The sequence below is a fragment of the Heteronotia binoei genome, chromosome 2 (assembly GCF_032191835.1).
Source record: "Heteronotia binoei isolate CCM8104 ecotype False Entrance Well chromosome 2, APGP_CSIRO_Hbin_v1, whole genome shotgun sequence".
Classification (NCBI taxonomy): Eukaryota; Metazoa; Chordata; class Lepidosauria; order Squamata; family Gekkonidae; genus Heteronotia; species Heteronotia binoei.
This window is the reverse complement of record NC_083224.1, coordinates 62,264,049-62,278,757: the sequence shown is the minus strand read 5'-3', so window position 1 is coordinate 62,278,757 and position 14,709 is coordinate 62,264,049. Positions and strand designations below refer to the sequence as shown.

Here is a 14,709-nt window from a genome sequence, read left to right as displayed (position 1 = left end):
AGAGCAGAATAAAGCGATACCATCACATCATGTGATCTGGACACTATACTTCTGTTGATACAGCCCAAAATTGCATTTGCCTTTTTTAGCCACCGCATCACACTGTCGACTCATGTTCAGCATATGATTCACTAAGACCCCTAGATCCTTTTCGCACATATTACTACTAAGACAAGTCTCCCCCATCTTATAACCATAAATTGGATTTTTCCTACCTAAATGCAGAACTTTACATTTATCCCTGTTAAAATTCATTTTATTGATTTTACCCCAGTTTTCCAGCCTGTCAAGGTCATTCTGTATCCTGTTTCTGTCTTCTACTGTATTTGCAACCCCTCCCAATTTAGTATCATCGGCGAATTTAATAAGCATTCCCTCTATTCCTTCATCCAAATCACTGATAAAGATGTTGAACAAAACAGGTCCCAGGACAGATCCTTGAGGAACTCCACTTGTTACTCCTCTCCAAGAGGATGAGGAACCATTCACAAGCACTCTTTGGGTGCGATCTGTCAACCAGTCATAGATCCACCTAATGGTAACAGGATCCAAACCACATTTTACCAACTTGTCAACAAGGATAGTACGTGGAACCTTATCAAAAGCCTTATTGAAATCAAGATAAACTATGTCTACAGCATTCCCCCAATCCAGCAAGGTAGTCACTTTCTCAAAAAAAGAGATCAGGTTAGTCTGACATGACTTGTTCTTGGGAAACCCATGCTGGCTCTAAGTAATCACATCCATTCTTTCTAAATGTTCCAGGGCCGACTGATGATTTGTTCTAAAACTTTTCCAGGTATAGACGTCAAGCTGACGGGTCGGTAGTTATCCAGATCCTCTTTTTTCCCCTCCTTGAAGATGGGGACAACATTTGCCCACCTCCAATCTTCCAGCACCTCTCCTGTTCTCCAAGAATTTTCAAAAATAATAGCCAGAGGCTCAGAAATTACATCTGCAAGCTCTTTTAGAATCCATGGATGCAATTCATCTGGTCCTGAGGACTTAGTTTCTTTTAAAGAAACTAGGTGTTTATGTACTACCCCTATGCTGATCCTAGGTTGGAACTTCATACCCTCCTTATATGTTCTGTTTTTGCCATGTTGAGCACCGTTTCCCTCAGAAGAGAAGACTGAGGAAAAGTAGGAATTGAGCAGTTCCGCCCTCTCTTCATTACCTGTTACAATTTCACTTTCTTGCCCTCGCAATGGGCCTACCATGTCCTTGTTCTTTTTCTTACTCTGATCATAAGAAAAGAACCCTTTTTTGTTGTTTTTAGCATCTTTGGCCAGCCTAAGCTCATACTGAGCTTTAGCTTTCCTAACTTTTTCTCTACAAGCACTGGTGATTTGTTTATGTTCATCCTTGGTTATAAGGCCCTCCTTCCAATTCCTAAAGGAGTCTTTTATTTCTCAAGTCTTTAGAGAACTGTTTATCTCTCTGAAGGACAGTGTTATACGCGGCTTTGGGTCCTCAACTGGAGAGAAAGCAGGGTATAAATATCGGGGGGGGGGAGCTAGTAATCATCATGTCAGTATTCTAAGCCACTGCACCCACAGGATTGTGGACAAGCAGGCAGACACCCTTCACCCACAATTGTACAAATTACACATTAGCGTGAAATGACAAGACGCTACCTACCAGAAGCTTCTTACAATATCCAAACCAGCGACTGCCATCTTCACCCGTCAGCACAAAGGAAAAGGTTTCACTGGACACCAAAAATAATTTGTCAGATTAGCAGAGCAGCTGGAATAGAAGTTAGCCTATCCTGCAGGAGGGGGCTATTCCCCCCACACACACATTGACAGGGCTGGGCACAGACAACCCTGCTCTTCTCCTATTCCCACATGGGGATTTTTTCACAGAACTGGATGTTTACAGCAGATACCTCATCAGCTTGCTGCATCATAGGCTTCTCCACCCTGCCATAAATTACAAGCATTGGCAGCCAAGAAATGACCTTCTTACCGCACCCTGTAAGGGGTCCCACTGGGGGAGGAGGCAGGATGGGGCAACTCCTAAGTCATGGTGACATAATAGGACACAAGGGACAGGGAAACCAAAAATTTAAAAGTAGATTAAACCTGGGTGGATTTTGAGGGGTACTTCAGCAAACTTACAAAGATGCAATTTCTCAGAGTAGCCAAGACTGCCTTTATCCAACCCCCACTCCCTGGAAATCAGGGACCTACAAAACTATATGAAAAGGGAGACATGCAGTTTCGTCCTTAGATAAGTACAGAAATAGTTCCTGAAGTAGATAAAAAAGAACTATTTTCTTCTTTTTTCACCTGTTGTTAATCTGGAAGGTGCCACTACATTTTTATTTTATCTTGATACAGCAGCTATAACCCAGCTATCCCTTTGCAACCTGCCCCTGCAGCCTTTTTCATCTCTGCTTGTCTCCCCTTCCCACAGCTTCAGCATTCCATCTTCAACAGGAAATTAGAAGCTAACAACTGCCCAGCCATCCAATTTTTAACTGTAGCTCCTCAGAAGACAGAAAAGGCGACCTACCTCTTTGACTCAGATGTTGGACACCAATCCTTGGGGTCAGGGAAACAGAATTTGGGGATGACCTTCAGCCTCTCCTCAGCATCTTTAGGTTGCCGAAAGGGGTGGTCAGGCTGCAAAAAGAACGCATGTCATCTTACAGTACAGATGGAAACAGGCAGATTATCTCTCTCTGTGCTCAATTAGCCACGTGGGATACAAGATGATAAAGTCCATTCTAGCTATATTAAAATTTCATCCCTTCTCTTTCCTCCATTAATTTCTTTGCATGTGTTTGTCAGGATCTTAGTTCCATATGTGCACCACTCAGTTCTCCTACCTCTCAGACTACTGGGGCTCTGGTTAGACCTTTCACAATTCAAAATTTGTGATCCACCAAAGTTTGGGGGAAACTGCTTTGCAGGGCATCTTTCAAGCCTGAATGGCTGCTGCTTTAAAAAAAGACTCTCTGTCTGCCACTGCATGCCCTGTAGTCCAGGCCTGGAAAAGCAATGGCCTTTCCGCACTCTGACCCTTGTAAAGATTCACTACAATGGGATATTTATAGTATCTTATAGCACCTGTTTTATCTATTTAATTAATTTATGTAACTGAATTGTATTTAAAATTGTTGTTTACATTGTTTTATTCAAATCATGGTATTCCATGTCTGTGAGCCGCCCTGAGCCCGCCTTTGGCGGGGGAGGGCGGGATATAAAAATAAATTTATTATTATTATTATTAAGAACATGAACCTGCTATGGAGAAGCCCTCCAGGGCCCTCTTCCTTCCTGGAGCATCCCCTGACTTTATGCCAGGGACACTGGTGGAGGACATTGCTAGAGGGGCATCTTTTCCCAAACCAACAGCAAGTATTTGCACTGGAAAAGATTCCCTGTGCAGCAATGCAACACAATTTTCTCAGTTTGGATGGGTCATGGATCTTGACCACCAAAAGGGTCCAATCAGATGTAAGCATACAGTCTGAGTTCTTATAAATGTACACGTTTATCTTCTAAGACCCCTGAGTCACTTTTTCTGGTACAATAATATCAGTTTCACCACGCATGTCAGCTGTGGCTCACTGTTCCATGTTGCACTTCTACCACAGCCTTCAGTGTGGAAAACACTGCCTGCTCCCACTTAGCCTGATTTGCCAGGGAGGTTTTGCAAGAGTCAGACTTCAATGCAGAATCCGCACAAGGAAGTGACTGGCAGATTGTTTTGAAACAGCACTATTCTGGGAGTTGGTAAAAGTCTGTAATCATTGTGGTCATGGTATAATGGTTGCTTCATAATTACTGGGGTGCTGTTTCCTGCTGAAAGACCCTCTTGTGCAAATCCTGTTAGCATCCAGCAAAACATTCCCAGGCTGGGAGAGGAGACAAACCAACTGGCAGCCTGCCATCCACTTGGTCAGCAATGATACAAAGAGCACAGAGTCACGTGAGATGTTGCTCACGGTGTTTCCTGCGCAATGTAGGCCAACATATTCCCCTCCCTGTTTTTGTTATCAACAGCAGCCTGGATGAAGTCAGCAGAGCTCTGGGATTACAGTTAACTTAGCTGCACTTCCTCTCCTCTTCCATCCTCAGCCATGCAGCAGTAGAAACTGGCACATATTTTCCTGAAACAAATCCAGGGCTCCTTCCTGGCTCTGACTGTTAAGCAGCAGTTGCTGTGGTCAGAATTACACATCAAAAACTGCTTTTCCATGAGAAATTAAATTTGGGAGCAGGATTTGGAGGTGGGGGAGAGGATGCTTAACTCATTCTCTACCTTCAACTCCCCTCTTCAAATTGCCTCTTCTCTGAACCTAATTCTTCTCACCCGAGGGCCCCAAATATGTATTTGACTAAACAAGCACGTTTAGAAGAGCAATATGCAGTGGGATCTGCTGATGTGGTATACCAGTGGTCCCCAACCTTTTTGGTGCCAGGGCCCAACTCCAGGGCCCAATTTGGCCTCCCCCCCGCCCCTGCAGCATCTCCTCCTCCAGTTTTCCTTCCCCATTTCCTTCTCCCTCCTTTGCACCCCCACGCAGCCTCGCCACCTCCTCCTCCCCTGTTTCCTCCTCCCTCCTTCCCCCCCAGCGCAGCCTCGCTGCCTCTTAAAGATGCAACTTGACTCTTACTTTGTTCTACTGCTTCATACTAACACAGCTGCCCACTTGGATCTATCCTCCCCCCCATTTCCTCCTCTCTTGTCCCCCCCCCCCCCCGTGCAGCCTCGCCACCTCCTCCCTCCCCCCGTTTTCATCATTTTAAGGCCAGGGAAGGGACTGTGAAGCTCCTACCAGGCTGACACCCCCCCCCCCCCCGGGAAGTAGGCAAGGGCAGCATCCCTCACCGCCGCCACTGCGGTTTTCCTGGCTGATCAGCAGGGGGTGAGAGGTCGGCCTGGGAGGCGCTTCACTGCCCATTCCCCAGCCTTAAAATGTTGAAAACGGGGGGGGGGGGAGGCGCCATGGGGGGCAGCAAGGCTGCATGGCCCATTGCAAACAGGCCGCGGCCTGGTACCAGTCCCTGGCCTGGGGGTTGGGGACCCCTGTGGTATAGGATCCAGGAGACCTGACTTCAAATCTTCACTCGTCCATGAAGTTTCCTAGGTGACCTTGAGCCAGTCATTCATTCCCATTCTAATCTGCCTCACAGGACTGTTGTGAGGAAGGATAAACATATACGTTGGCCTGAGTTTCTGTAATGGGGCACTGGAATCTTTTCCCATATGTGGCGGGCTGCTGTTTAGCTTAAAAAATAATGGAAGAATATACAGAAGGAGACACATGACACTGTAGGCACAGAAATATTGCAATCTCCATTAAAATACTTGTTGGGATATACTATAAATGAGCTCCCCCCAAATCAGTTGTATTTGGTGTTGCATCTAGGGGTGGCAGCTAGAATGTGATTAGCCCATAATGGGAAGTAGCACATGCTACCAAAGATGGGGATCTGGTTCTGCAAACTGGAGTTTATCATGCTAAGAGATAACATCTTGGTGTTGAAACTTCTAATGAATGTGCAAACACAGAATGTGTTCATTCAACAGTGGTCTCCCTTTGATTAGCCACAACTTATCACTGGAACTCTCTGTCTGGGGCAGTGATGCTCTGTATTCTTGTGCTTTGGGGGGGGGGCACAGTGGAAGGGCTTCTAGCCCCACTGGTGAACCTCTTGATGGCACTTGGGTTTTTTGGCCGCTGTGTAACACAGTGTGTTGGACTGGATGGGCCATTGGCCTGATCCAACATGGCTTCTCTTATGTTCTTATGATGAAAACTGGAACAGAAACTTTCCATTAGAAAGGAAGAAGTTGCAAGGCAAGAAGTATAGAACTGGATATAGGAAGAAGATTTGGACTTCATAATTGGGTATGTTTAATGTATTTATATGAATGTGTACTGTTTTGTTATATAAATAAAAAGATTAGAAAGATGGATGGATAGACAGATAGTTCGGCATGTCAACAAACACACCCTTCTTCCCAAACTAGAAAAGAAGTTACTGATCTTTTGTTACTCATATTTATGTTTGAGGATACTCAAGCTCTTATAAGGTGTGGACAATTCAATCTCTGCCCTTCATCCCACCCACACTATGGATCCTAGATATCTGTCATACACAATTGAATCTCTTCCATATCTCTGAGACTGCACAAGTCATAAAGAGAACATCAACCAAGGATCCATATATCAGAAAGTACACCTACTCCCATGTGGCATATTTAAGGTAAGGTAAAGCTTAGTTCAAATCTATAATCTGTTCACTGGGAGACCTTGGGCCAGACACTGTCCCTCAGCTAGCAACCTACCTCACAGGTCTGTTGTGAGGGTAAAATGGAGGGAAGAACCAAATATGGTGCCCTGTGCTCCATGGAGCAATGGTGGGATAAAAATATACTAGACAAATAGTTACATCTGTGCTTCTAGTCACCCCAATGCATATACTGTTGTGACATAACAGTCGTGAGGCTGTACAAGCACCTTGCTTATGCACAAAGTTGTAAACAAAGAAATGGGGTCCTGCAAGGATTTGCTAAGGGGGCATCTAGTTTTCACCTTCCCCACTGTTTCCTTTTTCTCTTCCCTGAAAGCTCCTATAGCTTTTCCTGCTTCCGTTTGTCCTTCCCACCCACCATTTAAACAGGTTCAAGTAACACATAACACACCTTGCTGGGAAACTGCTGAATAATCTGTGGGGTGTATGTTGCTTCTGATGGCTTCTTCTGCAATGACACCACTACAAAGAGCTCAAAAAGCTGCTGCTCCTGGAATTCTATCAGGTCTCGCTCTAGCGTCTGGTAATGGGGGTTCCTCTTGGATTGAGCCTGTACTTGCAGCAGGCGCTTATGACGACCTATGGAAGACAAACCACTCTGTGAGGGTTTTAACTTTAACAGCCCATCTTAAATAGAGTCACAGGAAACAACACAGCCTCCATGTAGCAGGAAGACAGTGGAAACGTTAAGGAGCAGAAAAAGCTACCACAGTCCTTCAGAACAGAAACTCATGATCATGTTGTAGGTAGAATGGCAGACAAAAAACCCAAAAAGCCAGCTTGGCAGAGGTATGCAGGTACATAAGTATTTGACAGCCATACAGCAGCTGCAGGTATGGTTTTTAAAATAAAGGCAAGGCCAAATGGGCTTGAATGCTGCCACAGAGGGGAGGGGAAGAGTAGGGTGTTGGGTCCAATCTTCTCCCTGGTGGGGGGGATTTGGGGGGGGGGCATTCCAGGAGGAGCATGGCCATCCCTGACATGAGGATGTCACATAGTGCTTGCATGCACCTGCTCTTTTCTTTTGCATTGCAGGAGGGGAGGGAGAGGGGTGCCTGCCCAGAGGTTGCTCTTGGAGGCAGGCTGGAGCCCACAAAATCAAGGGATCCTCTGCTCCTACTTGGGGACTGGCATCCCTAGGGGGGGGAGGAAGGCTTCTGCCTCCCCCTCCTCCCAAGCCATTTTCCTGCATGGAAACAGCACTAGGTGGGAATTAGCCCTGAGCCTGCCCTTGGCGGGGAGGGTGGGATATAAATAAAATAAATTTAAAAGTTTAAAAAAATATTTCCTTGTTCTTGCTGCTCCAGGTGCACCGAATGCTCCACGCAGAGCTGCAAAAATGGGGAGCAGAATCATCTCCATGTGGAAATAGCAAAAGATATGGGAGGAAATTTAGCAATGCAGCCTAACTCTATACGAATATGCCAACATCAACAAGCTGGAATATCTAGAACTGGGACAGAGTTGGTCTCCTCTCTCCTACCTTAATGAATAAACACATTCCGAACATACACAGTGCTGCAAAAGAACAGCAACAACAGTGTAGCAACTTTTTACAGTCAGAGTTGTTCAACAGTAGAATCAGCTACCAAGGGAGATGGTGAGCTCCCCCTCACTGGCAGTCTTTAAGCAGCAGCTGGATGAATACTTGTTAGGGATGCTCCAGGCTGATCCTGCATTCTGCAGGGGGTTGGACTAGATGGCTTGTATGGCCCCTTCCAACTCTGTGATTCTATGATTCTATGAACTGCAGCGACATAGGCTCACTGTTCTTATATCAAGTAAGGTATGGTTTTCTGTTAGACTGGGATGCATGGTCTTCCTACCTCCAGCATCAAAAGAGGGTGCTTATTTAACTGCTTGCGTAATACTTTCTGCAGGAAGAAAGCAAAGGAAACAGCATGGCTGGTCATATGCTAATGCCAGTGTGTTACTTCAAAAGACTACAAGCAAATCTTTGCTCTGTCAGGTTCCAGACATGGAGAGCAGGAAATGCTGGTGTGTCCAGGCCCTGGCTGCCAACTAGAGCAGATGAGTCATGACACAGAGCCAGTTTGGAACCTGTTGCTCTCGTTGTTCCTTCACTGTTTACATGCAAGCCCAGGATAAAAGGCCAAACTCGTTATGTATAATCTCACTCTAGTTTCTCCTTTTCCCAGCAAAGGGCGTTTCATAATCTTGAAGGGGTTTATAGAGTATAGAAGTGTCTGAGCTGCAGTGTCAGCAAGCAATTTTTGGTGGGCAACCCTGGAAAAATCTAAGTAGGAATGTGGGGGAAGAGGGGGGGCAGATTTCACATCTTGTTGCAAGAATAAGATTGCCAACTGGCTAGGAGATACAATGCCCTGTCTTTTTAATAATGGTTTAATGAGTGGCAACAGGCAGCTGAAGCATTTCATGGCACAGAGTTAAATAACATCACCTGGTAATTGCTTGCAGAACAAACTGATTATTAAAGGGACAGCTAAAGGGACCAGTTTAAAAGTTGGCAACCTTTACAAGAACCTCATAAAATAAGAATCATGGAGTTCTTCACAGAATCATGGAGTTGGAAAGAACCTCAAAAGTCATCTAATCCAACTTCTAAGCTTGCCTAGCACTAGCCCTTTTTTCCTTGGACAGATGATTGTCCAGTTTAGCCATCAGAGACAGAGTTTCACAGCTGGCCTGAGCAATTGATTCCATTGTTCTTACAGTTAACACATGCAAACACCACTGCTAATGCTACATCTAAGTACTCAAGCTCATTCTCTTTCATTTTTCCTTCAGGATTTTGGTAAAACTCTTGTTGGTTCTCTTACAGGGCCATGGTTTGCACTTTGCAGCTGCCACTACCAACCTGTGGCCAATCAGAGTGGGTGGGCTGATGTGTTTGTGGGCCAAAGAGAGTGGGTTACACCCAAGTGTGGCTACATCCAAGCAGGAATGAGTGTGCAGGCCCAGTTTATGCACCACAGGTGCTGTCTTGCCAAGCCTACAGAGAGGCCGATAGTAGCTGATGCAGGCTGATGATGTCATAGCACAGCAGCACCAGAGCTAGGTAAACCAGGCCTGCTCCCTTTCCTTGGCCACCATTTGGCAGAAACAAGTAAGTAGTGCACAGACTACCATTGCTTTCTTTTTAATGGTATTCTTTCTATTCTTTGTGTTCTAAGACAGTAGCTTGCAAAATTCTGGTCCTCAGGAAACTTTTTCCAAATTTATCTGCTTGCCATAGAACTCATGAATGCTCCAGAATATTCTGTAATTCATAATAATAATAATAAATTTATTTTTGTATCCCGCCCTCCCCCGCCAAAGGCAGGCTCAGGGCGGCTAATTCAGGGGTCCCCAACCTTTTTAAGCTGGTGTGCACCTTGGAAGTTTGAGAGAGGATAGTGAGTACCAGCCCAAAATAGCTGCCACAGGAAGTGGAGCCAAGACAGAAGTAATGCTGGTTGGGATGGCAGATGTTACCAAGGTATTGAATCTACTTGTCCTCAAATGAATGACTTTTTTCCCCCCAGAGAAAGTTAAGAGCTCAGGGGCCCTCATGGACTCTGTCTTGCTGTTTGAACAGCAGGTTAGCATGGCAGTGAAGAGCACCTTCTATCGGCTGCATCTGATTTGTTACCAAGACTCAGCTGATCCGGCCCCACTGATCCATTATATTGATTACTGGTACACTATGTACCACTGCTATTTGGATTACTGGTACGCACTATGAGGATCTGCCCTTGAAGACCACCTGGAAATGACAACTGGTGCAGAATGTGGCAGCCTGACTATTTCCAGGGGCTAGCCACTGGGCACATATGTTGCCCATTTTGAAACAGCTACATTAGCTGCCAGTCTGTTTCCAAGTTCAATTCAAGATGCTGGTTATGATCTTTGAAGCCTTTCACAACCCACATATTTGAAGGACCATCTCCTTCCATGGGTCCCTGAGCTCCAACTAGGGTTGCCAGGCAGCCTTCTGTTGGCTATCCCACCACTTAGGGTGGTCTATCTGGCACTGACGATAGCCCAAGTATCTTCCATCATTACTCCAGTTCTGTGGAATGGGGTTTCAGATTGTGTCCTCAAGAAGAGGCTATTAAGGTGCTGAGAAATTCCAGAATTAGTTTCTCAACACTCAATGAGAGTCCACAAGCAAACAGCAGATGTGCCAATTAGTCAAGTGGTTCACAGTCCCAAAAATCCTCACATAGTGTGAGGTGCCCAAGCTGTACATAGACCAGCCATTCCCAGTATTAAATATGCTCCCAAGTGCTTAGGCACCTGTAATTATGTCCCAGGAACTGGCTCAGCCCCTGTGACTCACTCACTCACTTTTTGGCAAATTCTCTGGTTCACTGTCATAGCCATTGGTTTCACCTGAAACAATAGAAAGTTTCCGTCATCATTTGCCACTTGGGAGGGGAAGGAGGAGTGCTAGAGGCAGCTCATGACCTGTCACGAGCCTCTGACACCAACAGCCGGTCAAAACTGCCCCATTCAGCATAAGCGCTCTTTGCGGAGCAATTGGTTGCAACACACACATGCTCTCTAGCTGTTCACTAATGCAAGTGACATTCGCTTTATATTTCCAGTGAGGTTTCTGCATAATTGTGCAATACAAACCACTGAAGGAGGATAGATCACCGTAACTGTTTAATCACATTAAGTAAATCAACATCCCTGATCTGCAGAATACAGATTAACTACGGAGCTGCTATTTGCCAAGTTAGGGAAATTTATATACAGCTCATCAATATATGTAAGTTTCTCCAATGGGGAAACAGTAGCTCCACAAGGCCATTTCAGGTCAGGAAACTGGGGTGAAGGGAAGGCTTAAAGCCGTCTTGATCTGACTCAGGCCTACATGTGCCTGAGCACTGAACTCCCAGATGATGTCTGTTCGACAGGAATGGGGTGTTCACCCAGGGGATACAAGGCCCTCAGAACTGCTACATATCTGCAATATCTACAATATCTGCAAGGCATCCTCATCAACATTAGCTGTCCTTCAAAGAGAATTGCACAGAACCAAGCATCTATACCTTTGGCTGGAGAAGCTTCTTTTCCTGTATTAGTCACCAACTTCACCTTCTTCTTCCCTCGTTTGGAGTCAAATATCTCCTGTATCTTCAACACAAGCTGAAGCCCAAATGACAAAGTGGAAATCAATACAGCCTCACAAGTCAAAGCAAGAACCACAAAGCCTAACATGCAATTAACATACCTGTTTCATGAAAAACTACAGCTAGGAAATACGGTAAGGGTTATTATCAACCACATAGTACAGATATACCAATTGATCCAAAGAGCAAACACTGAATAACCTGGCTTCTGAAAGCACCATGCAAAAATACTATTCGGAAGATGCCAAGTCAGTGCTCGGTACATATACTCCAGGCAGAAATTGGATTTCAGTGGCAGAACTGAGACCTATGAACTACTAAACAAACTGGGGACAGATAACTTCTCCAAGTACTATGGGGGATAATGTGATGGTTGCAAGTATAGGAAACTGTAGTTTTATCATTATTAGTCCTGGTAGGCGAATCAATACAGCAAGCAACAGTCCAACAACACTCTGTGCTTAACTATATACAATTTATTTACATTATTTACATCCACCAGCAAAGTGCTTCGCCAAGCAAACCATCTAGAGTAGAAGGATACATTGAACAGTACAGCACTGTTTATATACATATATTACATAGCATATGCACCAATGGGTTACAAGTGCTGAGTCACTGTGCACTGGACATTCAATCTTTACACTCATTACCAAATGCCAGTCAGAATTGGTTTCACCTCGTTGAGACCTGGTAAGCACTGAAGTCATATTTGACACTGACTATCAGATCAGCATGATCTCAGGAGTCACTAACCTAATGCCTTATTGAGCATTTGTATATGCTGACACTCCCCCTAAGACATAGGCAGTGAGACCTAATCTAGACCTCAGATTTGTGTACTTGTCCACACTTAGGCTTTTGGTAAACCTATCAGCCACATTCATTACAGATATACAATCCTATAACACGATTAACTTTCTTTGCACAACATCGTTAACATTTTGATACCTGATGTTAATGTGTCTGCTTCGTGGTTTTATTCCTTGTGCATCTGCTAGCTGCAGAGCTGCAGTGTTGTCACAGCACACACGTATTGGCAGTTTGCATTGTATTTCTAGATCAAGCAGTAATTGGTACAGCCACTCTAGTTGTATTACACAATCATTAAGTGCAGCATATTCAGCTTCACAAGTACTAGTGGCCACATAGGTCTGTTTTAATGATTTCCACAGTACCAATGCACCATTTATGTACATGACATACCCTGTTGCGGATCTACCATCCTGCCTATCACCCCAGCTTGAGTCACTGTAGGCAGTGATTTGTTGTGCCTCATTAGCTTTCAACACCAATGTGTAGTTGGCAGTACCCTTAAGATATTTGAGTACCCTTTTTGCTGCAACCCAGTTCTTAGCATAAGGATTTGAGCTTTTCTGACACATGTGTACAGCAAAACATATGTCAAGTCTGGACCAACAGGCAATATACAGCAATGAACCGATTAGAGATTGATACATAGACGTGTTCTCAAATACTCTATCAGGCTCGTTTTTATAACCTGTTGTCATTGGTGAGTCTACACAATGTGCATCCAGCATGTTATATTTTTCAAAGAGTTTAAATATTTTCTCTTTCTGATTCAGACTAAACCATCCTTGTGAGTCTCTGATTATGTCAACTCCCAAATAGTGTCGTATGTTACTCAAGTGTTTTATCTTGAACAGATTTTGAGTTGACTCCATAAACCATTTCAATTGTGTATCAGGGTAGAACAAAAAACATATGTCATCCACAAAAACTAATAAATAACATTTTGTTTGTTCAATTGTTTTGCTAAACATACAGGGATTAGCTATACCTTGTTCAAACTCAAAACCAATCAATGCCTTACTCAAGCACTGGTTCCATTCCCTGGCACTTTGTTTTAAGCCATATAATGCTTCGTTGAGTTTCAATATCAAATGAGTTCTCAAAGCCTGGTATCTGTTCCATATACAGCTCTTTCTCTAGATGTACATTTAAGTAAGCAGCGGTAAAATCAAAGTGATGTACCCGCATCTTGTCTTGCCCTGCTTCACACAATGCTGCTTTTAAAGTGTCTGCTTTTACAGTCGGAGTGAACACTGGATCATAGTCTTCACCTTCTATTTGAGAAAAACCTCTAGCAACCAACCTTGCTTTTCTCTGCATTTGACCATCTGGCAGTGTTTTCACTTTGTACAGCCACCGACACCCAATAGCCTTTTTATCAACTGGCAGACAAGTCAAAGAAAACACATTATTTTTGGATAACGAGCTGTACTCCCTCTGCATGGCCTCCTGCCAAGCAGCCTTTCCAGTTCTGCCATATTCAATACCTCCTGAAAGCTTTGTGGCTCTCTCACATAAACATGATTCACTGAGGTATTATCAAACCCATATCTGTCAGGTGGTACACCCTTAGTCCTCCTAGTTGACCTTCTAGGTTCTGATGTATTTTGTTCACCCTCAGAGACACTAGGTGAAGGAGAACATATCTCCTGTTTTACAGTAGTGGTTTGTTCCTCAGTTATAATAGGCAGTGCAACCTGATCAGGCAAATCATTAGCATGGATTCTTTGCCACCCCTGGTGTTCACAAAAGTTAGCAGATCTGCTGAAGCTAATATTCTGTTGATCGTGAGCAAACCGATAGGCTTTCATGCCAGTTTGGTAACCCAGAAATAGAAGTTTTTTAGATCTTGCACTTCCTTTTCTCCTTTGGTTAACCAGAATGTTTACCCAAGCTCTCGTACCGAACACTCTTAGGTGATCTAGGTTGGGATTTTTGTTATATAGCATCTTATACGGAATGCTATCAATTGATTTAGACCAGAGTCTATTGTTCACACAGCAAGCAGCTTTTAAAGCTTCTGCCCAAAAACTGATAGGTAACCCAGCATCCTTTAACATAGAATGCATCGTTTGCAACATTCCACCTTTTCATTCGGCAACCCCATTTTCCTGAGGCACTGCTACATTAGCCACTTTATGAGATATCCCATGTATTTGCATCCACCTTTTAAACACAGAGGACATAAAATCTCCTCCCATATCTGTTTGAATAGCACACAGATTACCTAGTTGTTTCTGAACCTTTTTGTACCAGTATTTCACAGTGGTGAATACATCTGATTTCTGCTTTAACGCACACACCCAAGAAATCTGGAGTAGTCATCAGTTAGGATTAAAGCAAATTTGTTATTGGAGTGGCTTTTGGGATATGGACCAATCAGATCTGCATGCATTAAAGCTAATGGCCTTGCCGACACTCTATCGCTCTTGCGAGCTACGGGGAAAGCTTGTGATTTAGTGCACTTGCATATCTCACAGTCAAGGAATTGACTGCAATCTTTCACACTTCCCTTCCCC

The 14,709-nt window shown here is 44.2% G+C and overlaps 1 protein-coding gene across 1 annotated transcript in view; it reads right to left on the bottom strand.

The window, feature by feature from the left end:
- The window catches only part of DENND2C (DENN domain containing 2C), a 47,354-nt gene that overhangs the window by 17,409 nt on the left and 15,236 nt on the right, over positions 1–14,709 (bottom strand). The window contains exons 5-9 of the mRNA XM_060231182.1: positions 11,297–11,393; positions 10,587–10,631; positions 6,667–6,854; positions 2,521–2,630; positions 1,642–1,711 (exon numbers count right to left, since the gene is read on the bottom strand). Coding sequence (XP_060087165.1) covers positions 1,642–1,711; positions 2,521–2,630; positions 6,667–6,854; positions 10,587–10,631; positions 11,297–11,393 — 510 coding nt within the window. The remainder of the gene's footprint in view (positions 1–1,641; positions 1,712–2,520; positions 2,631–6,666; positions 6,855–10,586; positions 10,632–11,296; positions 11,394–14,709) is intronic.